General features: G+C 46.0%; 1 protein-coding gene across 1 annotated transcript in view; it reads right to left on the bottom strand.

Moving 5' to 3' along the window:
* Positions 1-13,654, bottom strand: part of LOC144168064 (lipase member N-like) — a 50,443-nt gene extending 36,789 nt beyond the window's left edge. Inside the window, exons 1-3 of the mRNA XM_077697149.1 lie at positions 13,517-13,654; positions 5,798-5,996; positions 2,807-2,921 (exon numbers count right to left, since the gene is read on the bottom strand). Of these exons, the coding sequence (XP_077553275.1) occupies positions 2,807-2,921; positions 5,798-5,996; positions 13,517-13,654 (452 nt within the window). The remainder of the gene's footprint in view (positions 1-2,806; positions 2,922-5,797; positions 5,997-13,516) is intronic.
* Positions 13,655-14,245: the final 591 nt, after the last annotated feature.

The raw sequence follows: 14,245 nt of genomic DNA, 5'->3' as shown, positions 1-14,245 counted from the left end.
GATCTGACAAAATCAAAAATATGCATCTTGGACACATCCCCTCAAAACCGAACAATAAACGAAAAAAGCAGCAGAAAGACGTTCAAAATACGAATAAAAAACACCGAAAGTGGTGAACCGTCTCACGCCCATGCATTTTCACTAAAATGCGGATTTGGCGAAAGTAACACCTGAAATTGTTGTAATAGCGTAAATGTAGATAGTCGGCCGAACATAATTTTAAAAAAAGTAGGAAACAAGAAAAATAAAAAAAATGAAAATTTCACAAAAATTATCTGACAAAATAAAAAAAAATGAAGGACGCTCATACTACCGCGTAAGATTTGCAGGTAGCGAAGCTGTACGCAAAATTCACAACCATCACCAGGGTTTAAGTCCCCGATTGCAGCCGATTTGCTTCCTCTTCGCGACCGCAACGGCCATCATCGTTGCTTATGAGTGCGAGCTCTTTTCATTGTTTTTGGAAGTGATAATTATTGGACATCACCTTGGAGGGGCGCACTGAATGACCTGTCTTTCTCGTTCCGAGCAAGTGTTGCCACTATTACGTTGAATGTTTGATTTTTTTTTACCAGTATTGGTCAATCTCATTAAGTGGGTATGCTTAGCTGGACAAACTACGCCGGGTGTGCTGTGTGGTCGCCGCGAGGCACGTGCACACGAGCGCTCGGCATTTTCTTGTATTTGTTTAATGGCCGTGCAGTCGGCGCAATCTTGGCCAGTCTTCCTAAGTGGGTATGCTTGGATAGACAAACGTGCGCAGGGGACGCTGGGTGGTATTCGCGAGGCATGCACACATGAGGGCTAGGCATTCTCTAGGTTTTGTTAATTGCCGGGCTGTCGCCGCAAGGCCCGCGCTCAAGTACGCGCGCTTGGTACTTTTGCGCGCACAAAAAATTACGATTTGCTAAATATTATCGCTGTTAACATATTCATTTTATACATTTTTCTACAAACCCAAAAGCAAACACAAAAAGTCGGCAAAAATACGTTCAGAACACCAACAAGAAAATTTCGAAAACGGCGAATCCAGTAACGCCCCACATTTCGACAAAAATGCAGATTTGGCGAATGTAACACGTGGGATTGTTATTATAGCGTAAATGGAGATAATTGGCCCGACAGAATTTTGAAAATCCTAACAATAAGAAAAATAGGAAAAATAACATTTCAACAAAAAAGACCTCACAAAATCGAAAATGTGCATCTTTTACATCTCCCCCCCCCCCCCCCCTCAGACCCAAGAATAAACTAAAGAAGTATGCAAAAGAGCCTTCGAAATAGGAATAAAAAACAGCGATAACGGCGAACCCGGTAACACCCTGCATGTCCACAAAAATGCAGTTTTGGCGAAAGTAACACCCGTAATCGTTATAATAGCTTAAATGTGGATAATTGGTTGAACAGAATTTGGAAAAACCGAAGAATAAAAAAATAGAAAACAAATAAAATTTTCGTAAGAATGATCCAACAAAATCAGAAATATGCACCTGATACATCTCCCCCCACAACCAAAGAATCAAGAAAAAAATCCCGGAAAAGAACGTCTGTAATGTGTGTAAAAATAGCGTAAATGCACCAACTCTGCAGTAAGCAGAAATATATAATTAGCGAAGTAACAGCTCTTAATCGCTAAATGGTATATACGTATTTACATCATTCGCGAGAGAGAACAAAATACAACTTAAAAAATAATAATATAACTCAACGTCGTTCACTACTCATAGCCATATTTGGCTGTAAAGGACTCACTCTAGACAAGCGGCATAACAATGTTACACATTTGTAGACAATTCTCTGAATTTCGGCAGATTTTTGTGATTATGAGACATAAACTTGTACCGGTCAGAGAAAAGAAAGCCGTAACTGCAAGTATTAATCAACGCCCGTCCAGCATATGGTAAAACGGTGCCCTTTTCTCCTCAATTTTCAGGAACGTCACACTCTTCTTACAAAAACGGACTTGTGCTTCACTAGCTTCCCTTGCGCTGTTTTGTTCCCCCGCCTTGTTGAGAGCATCCTTACTTTCCGAACAGAAAAATGTGACCTATATTTATGTGCACTAATGGCTCGAAAGTGAAGTTTACAACTTTAACACCGTTTTAGGACTTTCTACAAAATTGGTAAAACTTTTTTTGATGCAACGGGACGCCAGAAAGACTCCAACTTTAAGCACATGTAACGTTAAGCCACGGTCTATTACTCATTCTGCAATATCTTTTATGAATGTTGATGCAAAACTAAGTGACTAAAGTTTACTGTTTAAAGGAATGGCTCAAAACTTTGAAGCACTCCCAAATCGGTCGGAGAATGCACTCGTGAAGACTTGAGAGTAGCGCTCTAATCCTCCCGTTCTAAGTAATACATTGGTACCGAATGCAAACTACAAACCAACTAAAGACCCTAGAAATTGTTGGTATCATTTTGGCGAAATATTAGTGTTCGTATAAGACTTCTCATATGTTTTGTTAAAAAATATTTTATTTTGTTGTAGCAAAGCAAACGTTCTAAGCGCTCCGGCAAAATGTGCATAAAATACGCTTGGGAAAGCAATTTTAACATTTTCACAGTTGGCGCTGGTATTTTTTTTTTTTGCAAGGGTGGGCAATTGTATTGGTAGTTTTAATATTTAGTGACTAGCTGCAGTCTCAATATTCATACGAACATAAAAATACTACAGCCAACTCAGCCTATTTTGCAAAGGTGACTTTTTGGTTAAAATACTAAGCAAAACCCTGTTGCTGCCGTAGAATAACGAAATGCTCGTACGGTTGCTTGAACATTATCTTCTCATATGAAAACTTGCCTCCACTCCCAGAACTTTGGGTCGTCTCTTGTCAGTGTCTTGTGAAAATTGGACTGCGGAGCTCCTCTAGTGTTCAAAAGCCACACGTCGAAGCCAGCATCGGCCAAGAGGAAACCTAAATTTGGTTATGTGAGGAAAGAAAAACGGGGTTTTCATGGCCACAGCTAATGCTCGTCGTGATCTCAACACGCATGAGCATTTGCAGAGATAATTCCCATTTCAAGCCTTCGATTACTTGAAACAATACACGAAAGCCAGATAAATGGTTTTCTACTGTGCAACAAGTGACACACTCAATCCGCGTTGCAAAAGCAGTGAAAAGCCTCCATCACACATGCTGAAGAGAAACTAAACACCGCTAACTAGCGCAATTTTTCGGCAACTTTAAATTGAGTGACAATTCAACCATTGGTCCAAAAGCAGAGGTTTCAAACAGCTTGTGGAGGTAGTTTGGAATGGACTTTTTTGTACCTTCGCTGGTGCCTCTGAGTTGCCACACACCGTAAAAAAATGTTCAGTATTTCTGAATGACATTAAGAGACTTAAAAACATTTTAAAACTTTAGGCCACGTAAATGAAAGAAAGGCAGTGGCACTCGTTACTTGTACTGTTGTAAAGTAGGAGCTTCATTTGCCTGCTCTTTATGTAGTTTGTTTGGAGAGTTTGTTTGGAGATGCAAGAGGCTACAAATGCCCTGCGAGACGTAAAGGTAAAACCATAACATTCATCTTGATGGCTTGCGGCAGAAATTTGCCTCCATTCTTATTTTCGCGTTCACTTTTCCCCCGAAAGGGCGTTGGTGGGACACGACAAAGATTATGTTTTCCTGCGCACGACTCTGTGGAGAGATTGTAGCAATTTCCACTTGCTTTGAAAGGTTCGCACGTGGTTAAAACGTAGAGCAGGTTTCTATCAACGAAAAGGACTCGAAGTATACATAGATCGGACGAGACGCATTTTTCAGCGGTTCAGCACAAGTGCTATTTCAAAGTTTGTTTTTTGCTTGTTCTGCATTTTTACCTTCTGCATGTAGTCATAAAGGGCAGGCATTTTTGTAAATTAAAGCTTCAGGTTTGGCTCATCACTGCAAAAATCGCAATAAATGCATTTGAATACACATTCAGCTTCAATTAGGTCAGCATTTGGAGACTTTAATAGGTTCTCCCCATAATGTCACGCATTCACTAGCTCGACACAGCCGTAGTTTAAATTGAAAACGCTACTATCTCAAACAATAATGTGCTGGTAATGCTAGCAAATTTATGTACCAAGCAATAAAAAGCTAACATATACGAACTACCTAGTGTTTTTATTTGAGGCCGTATTTCTTCTGAGCATAAGGTATTAATTATTTTTCCTATCCGGCTTTGTTTCGTTTCTGTGTTGGCACTAAATAAAAGTGTATTTTTGTACGTGCAGTATTAACATACTTTAGAAGAGTTCCAAAAAAAGAATTCGATATACCGTATTTTCGCGATTCCAAGCACGCCCCGAAACTGAGCACGCTCTCCTACTTTCGGTAAAAAAACTTGGAAAAAAAGTGGGTACGCAAATCTAAGCACTCCCTTTTCTAAGCAACCATCGCAAGGCAGACGCGTGGAAGTGGGCCCAAGTTGACGCTGGGGCGAGGTCATTTATAAAGTTTTTAATTAGAAACTACTTCAACGGAACAGAAGACGACATGTGGGGGTACTGAGAGCAGCGGCTGAATGGTAGTGAGGGTGACTGAGGATCAGACGTAAGCGGTGTGTTCACTGTGTGGCCCTATTTGTATTTTGAATCTTTGCTAAATAAAACTTTATTCCTTGCGCCCGTCTCGTCAATACGCGGCCGCAAAAAAAAATGGGCTGGGGGGAGGGGGGAGCGAGGGGGAGGGTAATTTAGGTTTTTCGGATCTAAGCGCCCCTCACTTTCGGCATCGCGATACGGAGCGACAAAACGGGAGTGGCCATATCGGATATCGTGTTCTGAAAAGCTGTGCACGATACCGTGAGTTACGAGTGTAATGCGGGCCTAGTAACGCGGCGATAGAACTTTTTTGTTGTATAACCCGAACGCAACTTGGGATGTTTCTTTAGTTTAGTTACGCTATGTTATAATTGGTTGCGTAGCTACACATCACGGATGGATATTGCATGTACTTAACAAAGAGCTCCGTAATCAGCGGCGCGTGAAATCAGCTGTTCGTTTTTATTGAGGACTCAAATCGTTTGCATTTATGTCTTTCTTTGGAAGCTCCTAATGGGAATTTAAATGAAGATATTGCACCCTATCCAGTTCCGATTTAGTTTTTCCTCTGGGCTGTCCTGTTTCCTAAATTCCTCTTCGACTGCAATGTGTACATTCAACACGACGCACATCGCTCATTGAACACCAGTCGACACCCGGTGCTTCTCGTCTGTGGAACGACCTAATGTGGCTACATACCCTCTGTGTAAGGCAGGAGTTGTTGGCTAAGATTTCTGGGAGACGTGTCTTCCAATGAGAGCCCGATTTGAAACCCTGAGATATTCCTAGTGATTTTTTTTTGTTTTTTAAGCCCCGTGTTCGCGGTTAGTACAGGAACAAGATGTTATTTGTATATGCAACAGTTACTAGTGGCGTATTTGGAATGCACTACACAATAATTTGTTTGTGTACAAAGTTCTTTTTCCGGAATTGGTGCCTTCGCACCTCACTTTATTGAAATAAAGTAGATCGTGCTCTCGATTATCGTTGGTGAACGACCAAATAACTGTCGAATGAACCACTTATGATAATTTGCCTAACCTGTGTTAAAATCAGATTGCTATTACGATCGCTCAAGCCAGGCAATTGTACATTCCTCGTACTTGAGTTTTCTTGCCGTTTAAAGCACTCAACTTGTAATCTGACAGACACCTCGCGTATATCAATCAGTTCGTGTAGTTAGACGGGCCGCAAAATCAAAATAAAAGGTCATGCCGGGAACGGGCATATCTGTAGAAATCCGCGTTCTTGGTATTTTCTTGCCTGGGCTCTGGGAAGGAAAATTTACAACCCAGCATCCAGCGTTGTTAAAGATCCCATGCACAAGAAGCACTGGCGTGTAGGCCCCTCTTTTGCTGGCCGCTCCCATTCCTTGCATCCTGTCCAGTTCCAATATGTAGCCGTCTTCGGTGGTCACCTTGTGAATCTCGACCGGGTGGCCAAACCTGCCCATGAGGCCAGCCTATGAAAAAAGGCAAGCAAGACACATATTCGAGTTTCTTGCTGCGATGTACTGAATATTACTGTTTCCACTAAGATTAATCTACTTACTGGGTTCCAAATGTCTTCGTGGCAAGCATTCAAAACTGCGGTTGCTCAATATTGCCTAAAACACTTCCAGGTATCGTTACGTAAAACATGAGAAAAAGGTAATGCAATATTACTGCCGTCGGTGGGCAATAACAGCTTAATAACAAAATTCTAAACATTCATCGCTACTAAAGTATTTTAATACTCCAATGTGGTGCATGCCGGGCTGCGGCTGAAGTTTTAACGTGCGCTAGAAAATTTTACTCTTGCCACTTCATTCCCGATCCACTATTATTATACTGCGGCCATTCCAGAGCATCTAACAACAGGGTATAAAAGTTTTTTAGAATCGAAGCATCTCTCTCTCATGGTCGGGGCTATGTCCCTCCCTTGTTGTTGTTGCGCCGTCCACACCCCCACTGCGCATGCTCGGCTTGCTGAACGCCCGGTGGTGTCTAACCCTTTAATGGCTCCTGGAGCGACAGTGTTGCCGGTGTCTTCCTGGGCCGGCACGAGACGAGCACGCTTCCCCTTTAAGGGCTCCTGGAGCGACAGTGTTGCCGGTGTCTTCCTGGGCCGGCACGAGACGAGCACGCTTCCCCTTTAAGGGCTCCTGGAGCGACAGTGTTGCCGGTGTCTTCCTGGGCCGGCACGAGACGAACACGCTTCCCCTTTAAGGGCTCCTGGAGCGACAGTGTTGCCGGTGTGTTCCTGGGCCGGCACGAGACGAGCACGCTTCCCCTTTAAGGGCTCCTGGAGCGACAGTGTTGCCGGTGTCTTCCTGGGCCGGCACGAGACGAGCACGCTTCCCCTTTAAGGGCTCCTGGAGCGACAGTGTTGCCGGTGTGTTCCTGGGCCGGTACGAGACGAGCACGCTTCACGCTTCGACGTTTCATCATCGGCGGCGGCGGCGTGCGTCGTCGAGTCTCGGTGTGCCGTGATTATAAGCAGCCCACAACCATCCGGGCAACGTGCATCGACCTCATCTTCAGCAACTTTAGGGTTCATCCACTACAACAGCCCTTGACTTTACATTTCACAGACCATAAGGCGGTCATAATCAAAGCGGAACGACAACCACAGCTCGACGTCACCTACGTTGAACATGATGATGATAATGCCTAAATAAAGACAAACAAAACTCATACCACGCACAACGTATCTCTCTCTCTCTCTCTCTCTCTCTCTCTCTCTCTCTCTCTCTCTCTCTCTCTTTAATGCCTCTCCCAAGAAAAGTAATTGTGAAAAAGCAGCAACCAGGTACAAGCAACCATTGTACCTGCAAAAAATGGGTAGGCTACAAGGTTAACGCAGTCATGCACAAACACTCGTTATTGTGGTCAATCGCTGTAATGCTGTAAAGCAAAATTTTTTGCTGAAACATTTTTACATAAAAATTTGAAAGTAAAGGACAATAAAACAAACGTATTCATAAACTAACTTTCGAAATCAAAAATGTATATTTTATACTCTGCCTACACTAGCAAGAGTAAAAAATATGAGTAAATCAAAGGCACATCACAACGGGAAAAATGTGAAATTAACACCAACTGTGTCAGCCTTGTATCTGCCCATAAATGCATAAAGGCGAAGCAAACGTCTCGCAGTTGTAATGGGGTAACTATAGAAACAATGTGGAAAAATCTTAAGCCTAATGCAATGCAAACAAAATACGAAATAAAATTTTGAAAACGTACAGAGGGCAACACACTTGTCTATAGCACAGGTATCCTACTTCTAGCTTTATCTTGCCTCGGCCGAAAAGCATTTGAAGAAAACTCTTGCGTCGTTCTGAAGTATTAACCATGTATTTTCACCTCAACGTTTTTTGTTGAAAGTTTGAGTCCGCAGTTTTGAGAGGTAACTAGTTGAAGTTTAAGTGAGTGTTATAGACGTTGCGCACTGTCCTAACGAATTCACTCACGCCAATCCTATACATGAAGTCGAGGGGGTTTAACGGAAGCCCGTCTGGTCGGGAGACAGGTTTCAATAAAACGGAGACACCGACCAAAGAAACGCCTGGGAAATTTAAAAATAACAAAAAAGAGACGTTTTGTCTTCTCTAATAAAGCCTTGTTTAAAATTGTGTGAAGGAAAGATCATGGAAGCTAACATTTTTTTCAGTAGGTGACGTAACCAGCGCGTGTACAAGGAAAGGGGGGGGGTCTTCATTTCGATTGAGTGTGTGACGGGTCTCTGTATCTCCAACGGCTCCAGATAAAGCCGCGATTTCAACTTCCTTTATTGGTCGATTATTCTTGAGTTTTCCCAGTTAATCTCAACATTATACGCCTCCCTCACACGACGAAGCAAACAAATTTCACAAAACAAAACGAAACTCTGTTCTTTGGTTTGTGTTTGCACAAAAACGCCGAATTGATAAAGTTAACAGATTTATTCATTATAACTTTGTAAATTTACATTATATTCTTAGAACGAGGAGTAAGTGGGCTGGTTGATGCATGCTAAAAACATGAGAAACAGTGCGAACGGGATGCAGAGTAGGAGATACACATACGGCGCTGACTAACAACCCAGTTTTATTGCTTGTAGGTGTCTTAAATACAGATCTACAAAGCAATGGAAAGGGAAAGAAAAAGAGGCAAACAACACAAAATAAACAAGAGTTCTTATCAAGCAAAGTATTGACATTGCCATCAAAAAGCCAAATTCTTCGCTTGAAATATACGTGACTTCATTTTCATACAGTAGCACGGACGGTTTGCTTACACATTCCCCGACCCTTCGAGTGATACAAAGGGCTTCATGGATTTCACGTGTGCGCTTGTCAGCATATCTTCGCATGATATGACGCTGATCAAATTCTGGTTCGCACTTACACTGGCGACAGTGCGTAGCTAAGTGGCCACCGACATTCGCTTTCAGCGAATTTGCATGCTTCTGGAGCCGTACATTAACGCATCTTCCCGTCTGACCAGCATAGCTTCATTTGCATGTTAGGCGGATTTCGTAAATGACAGGCTGACAGCAACGAACGTACTTCGTTTTGTGTTTTTTTTTTACATGTGCCGCGCTTTTTATCCCCATTATTTACCATCGCACAGAGCTTGCTTGCTCAGTTTATTGGACGCGGACATGAGAACCTTTGCTACCCCTCTTTCGGCAATTTTCTTAACTGTGCGCGACATGTGATGCACGTACGGAATAACTTTTGCGTGGAATTTTACGTTCTCGCTTTCTCCGGTAAGTATCGGTTCGTTCTGTTTTCGTTTCCTGAGGTGCCGTAACAGGGATGCAGCGATGCTTGATAAAAACTGAGGCTGATGACCAGCGACTTCCAATCTACTGATTTGAGCGTCAACAATACATTAAGATAACAATAAAACTGCGCAAAAGGACGGGACGGAAGAAGAGGACAACAAACCAGGCGCAGACTCACAACTAAATTTATTCAGAAACAGCCTACGCACCTATATACCCTTCCGTACACATGCGCACAGTCGCATGCGTTTAATCACAAGGACGCGTTTAAAAATTCATACTCACTACAATACAAAGATAGTGACGCTTCGCTAACGCATTTATCACCATTTTTTCGTATATGAAAGGCCTCTATTAGTTCCCTTGCCACCTTTTCCTTGCTCCGGCCCAGCACTGTGGTTTTTTCCAGTTGCGGCTTGCAGGACTTGTTTTCACAGTTCTTGCAGTGGTGCGGAAGGTGCGAGCCAGTTCCATTCTTTATTGACAACTGGTGCTCTCTTAGCCGGTCGTTCACACATCGGCCAGTTTGGCCAATGTAAACCTTCCCGCATACAAGCGGAATCATGTATACAACCCCAGTTGCGCAACCCACATACGGTGTGGTATGTCCCTTCAGGCAGTCTTTTTGTTCCCTTCGGGCAGTCGTTTGTTGGTTGTACCGGCCAAGAGTGCGGAAAGGCCTGCTTCCGTATGGTTCCGCGCACTCCAAGACTGTTAAAAGGGCCATTGCGTGTTCTTGTCTACAAGGTGCTCTGACGAAGTCATGCCATCATAGGGTGCAAGAGAGCTTCGTCGCTCAGGTTGCCAGGCTGCAGACGGCTGGCTTTCCTGTGGTCGTTTTGACAGCGGTAGCCGAGTCGTTGCTACAGAAGGTGAAGGGCAGGGCCGCACACACGACGGACACCCCTAAGCGCAAGAAACCAGTGGTTGTACCCTATGTTCACAGGGTGGCACACAACCTAAAAAATGTAGCCAACAGGCACAGAGTGCCGGTAGTCTTCTCTGCCCCCCGGAAGTTGGCTAGTTTGTGCCCCAAAATCCTGAGAGGACCGGATAACAAAAAAGACTGCCTGAAGGGACATACCACACCGTATGTGGGTTGCGCAACTGGGGTTGTATACATGATTCCGCTTGTATGCGGGAAGGTTTACATTGGCCAAACTGGCCGATGTGTGAACGACCGGCTAAGAGAGCACCAGTTGTCAATAAAGAATGGAACTGGCTCGCACCTTCCGCACCACTGCAAGAACTGTGAAAACAAGTCCTGCAAGCCGCAACTGGAAAAAACCACAGTGCTGGGCCGGAGCAAGGAAAAGGTGGCAAGGGAACTAATAGAGGCCTTTCATATACGAAAAAATGGTGATAAATGCGTTAGCGAAGCGTCACTATCTTTGTATTGTAGTGAGTATGAATTTTTAAACGCGTCCTTGTGATTAAACGCATGCGACTGTGCGCATGTGTACGGAAGGGTATATAGGTGCGTAGGCTGTTTCTGAATAAATTTAGTTGTGAGTCTGCGCCTGGTTTGTTGTCCTCTTCTTCCGTCCCGTCCTTTTGCGCAGTTTTATTGTTATCATGGAACACCAACTAGCCCAACAACGTGCTTTACTCAATACATTAAGCTGGGTGCTCGCCTGACCTAGTTAATGCTGACTTCAAACATGATATGGCCACCCCTCTTTTCGCTATAATTGCGAAGTTGCTATTCCACAACTGGCAGCCCGTTGTTTCATTCGGGAAGGCGTCCCCGAGCCGAGCTCCATCACCTCCGTCATGCGAGAGGTAGCATGGTGGTCGTGCGCGGCCAGCAAATGTTGCTGCATTGAAGATGACAAGAAGCCGAAGGCAAACTTCACTGGTTTACTGCATGGCGAGAAATGAGCCGAAGCGATACAAAAACAATGCCTTTCCGAGCGAGGTTACAGTACAGGACTCGAGCTGAGTGACAGCATTGATTCGCTGCTCCAACAGGAATGAAATTCTTCGCCTGGGGCCCCCCGTATTTATACCCACAGCGCTAACAGTCAAACAAGCCTTCCCCCTGGTATTCACACATGACGCCCTTTCCAGAGTTCGTAAGGGGTCGGTAGTAGTGGCGCACGCTGAGTCCGAGAGAGGAGAGAGAGGAGGTCTCCGCAACGGTGTCCGCGTCCTTCGGGCATGTAGCCACACGTCACGTTTTCCACTGCTGAAGTTTGAATCCCGCAGACAGCGAGGCGCCTCTGTGCTGGCCTTTTCCATGCACGTTGTGGCGTGTTGGGATCTGTTGGCTGACGCTGCAAACCAGAGGCGCCCACTCGAAAGGCGCACGTAGTGAATGCTCCGCCACAATGCACAAAAGCGCTGCACGAAGCTTACAGCACGGCGCGCTGATTTGTAACACTATATTTGAATGGGCCGAAGTAACCTCAAAAGGGTCTTTTGCGAACGGAGTTCCAAACGCCAGCACACATTTTCAGGGTTGCACTTTATTGTGAGGTCCAAAAAACGTAGAACGCTGCCATCGGGTAGTTCGTTCGTCAAGTTCAGGCATTGTAGTTAATTTTGCAACACGTCAAAAATTAGATAAATGACATTGTTCCGTTGGTGTTCCTCGTTCACTTGGTACAGAAGTAGATAATTGTCTACGCACCGGTACACTTTGGTCATGCTAATCTGATTTAGAGCGATCATCAGAGTTCAGTGAAAGCGGGCTAAAAGCAAATCACTTAAAACCGGGGTGACAGATGAGCCTACGCAGGTAACCTCCTCTTGAATGATAATGTTCCCTTTGTGTCTGATGAGGGTATGCTAACTTAATACCTCAGCAATTCCATAAAATTGTCTACGAAACCAAGCACGAGTTGTGAAATTTACCTGCGCCGTGCCGATCTATACTTGCGCTAACCTCTTCACAAAAGGTTCTTGCGCTAACCTCGTCACAGACTAACTACTGTGGCAACGAGTAGTATACAAGTCTTCAACGTCCACTTTCACGTCCACTGAGAAACTGAAGTTTTTTTTGACGTAGTCAGAGAATCTGATCGACCAAATGCGGTTTCCTGGCGAGGCAAGAGCCCTCAACTTTGATGCTCAAGAGCGACTTTTGCAGGAAGATGCTGAGGTGTCATTGCCATGTCCCCCGCTCCGACAAGATGACTCGGAAGGGGCAGTCGTCCTTGTGAGTATTAGCCGAGAAGAAGAAAGAGAGGGTGCTCTCCTGAGTATTCTTTATGGAAGCAGCCAGCTTCATTAAAATTCGCTAAACGCGAATGTCGGAGGCCACTTAGCTGGGCACTGTCGCCAGTGTAAGTGCAAACCAGAATATAACCAGTGTCATATTATTCGAGGATTTGCCAACAAACGCACACGTGAAATCTATGAAGTTGTAGCGACACCATCGCTATCATCATGAGCGCCACAATAATCATCAGTGGTGCTTCCCTGGTGGCGTCAGCAGTGCCACGCGCCACAACAGATCGAACACGACCGAGCGCCTGTGGCAGCCGCATGTCCGCACCGCTCCCACTCCTGGCCGGGCCTACGCTCGAGCGTAGGCCCGGCATATAATAGGCCCGGCATAGCATTGGGCATATTAGGCCATATATGCCCCACATCCATGTATGGCCCCACCCATATATGGCCATGTCAGGAATTGGCATATATGGCCATATATGGCCCACCCATATATGGCCATATATGCCCAATTCCTGACGTGGCCATATAGGGCAATTTTTATATACGGCCATATATAGGATTTTCGTAAGGGTCTCCAATAAAATGTAGGAGACCACCGCACCCTACCGGGTCTGCTTCCTACAAGTGGTGACCAGGACATTCCTTACAAGTGCTGACCCAGACGCTTCCTACAAGTGGTGACCCGGACTTTCCGCGCCTGTCACCCGGCCAGCGGCACACCGACATGGCGACGTGGGGGGACCCACCGATACCGTTGTTCGACGCACGCCACGTCAGAGGATGGTTGTTCAAGTTTGAGGCTACCCTGTGGCTCAACCACGTCAGTGTACAGCCTCTGAATCACTCCATTCTCTGGGAGACGCTTGCACTAGAGCTCCGCTGCGTCCTCTTCCTCCCACCGCCCAGCGCCACCCCCTACGATGACCGCGCTGCCGTGCTCGCGCACTACGGCTTCGGGGACGACTGCTTTCGGCCTGCAGCAGATGAGGTACCGGCACGGTCCGCACACGCTTCGCCGCCACCTGCAGCACACGAGGTACCCGCACGGCTTGCACACACGACGCCACCCCACACGGTGCCCTCCGTGCCACCCAGCACGGCGACGTCCTCCACCACCAAGGCCGACGACCTGCTCTCCATCTGCAGCACGGCAGCCCCACATTCACCGACCGGACTTGAACACGACGACATTGCACGCGCTCACCGACCACCTCCCGCTTCGTCCGCAGCTAACATTCCGCGAGAAGGTGTGGGGGAGCCACAGAGCACCGAGGCAGCGACCTCCATTCCGCCTCGGTTAGCACCACCGCCATCTACATCCACTGTGAGCCCTCCCCTGACACCGCTCCACGACCAGTGCTTCCCAACGTTGCCAGCTCGATGCCAGACTGTGCGGCAGGCACAGTGCGCCCCCGACGAAGCGGTCATCTTCACACCCGCCAGCTGCCGTCACGAAATTTCGGCTCCCGTTTTCGTGAATGCATGGCAGCACCGTGCCCCTACGCTATGCGACGCCCTCAGCTGCAACAAGACTGTGGACGCAACTGCCGTGCCTTCGAGTGACCTGCTTGACTACCAGGAACCAAGTGGCGTAGTAAATTCTCTCAGAGCATACCGGCGACCAAAATTTTGACGGGTACATTAAGTGAGAGCAAAGACCGCAGTCGCAGTCCGAGCTGTCCACCTCGCTCACACTCGCCCGGTACTTCACTTACAGACGCCGCGTATTCTACGCCGAGTCGCCAAAGCCGCATCCGAGCACACAAACGTCGTGCACCTCGC

The sequence above is a fragment of the Haemaphysalis longicornis genome, unplaced genomic scaffold (assembly GCF_048455015.1).
Source record: "Haemaphysalis longicornis isolate Haplotype H1 unplaced genomic scaffold, Haemaphysalis longicornis Haplotype H1 scaffold_2, whole genome shotgun sequence".
Taxonomy (NCBI): Eukaryota; Metazoa; Arthropoda; class Arachnida; order Ixodida; family Ixodidae; genus Haemaphysalis; species Haemaphysalis longicornis.
This window is presented reverse-complemented; position numbering and strand designations above follow the sequence as displayed.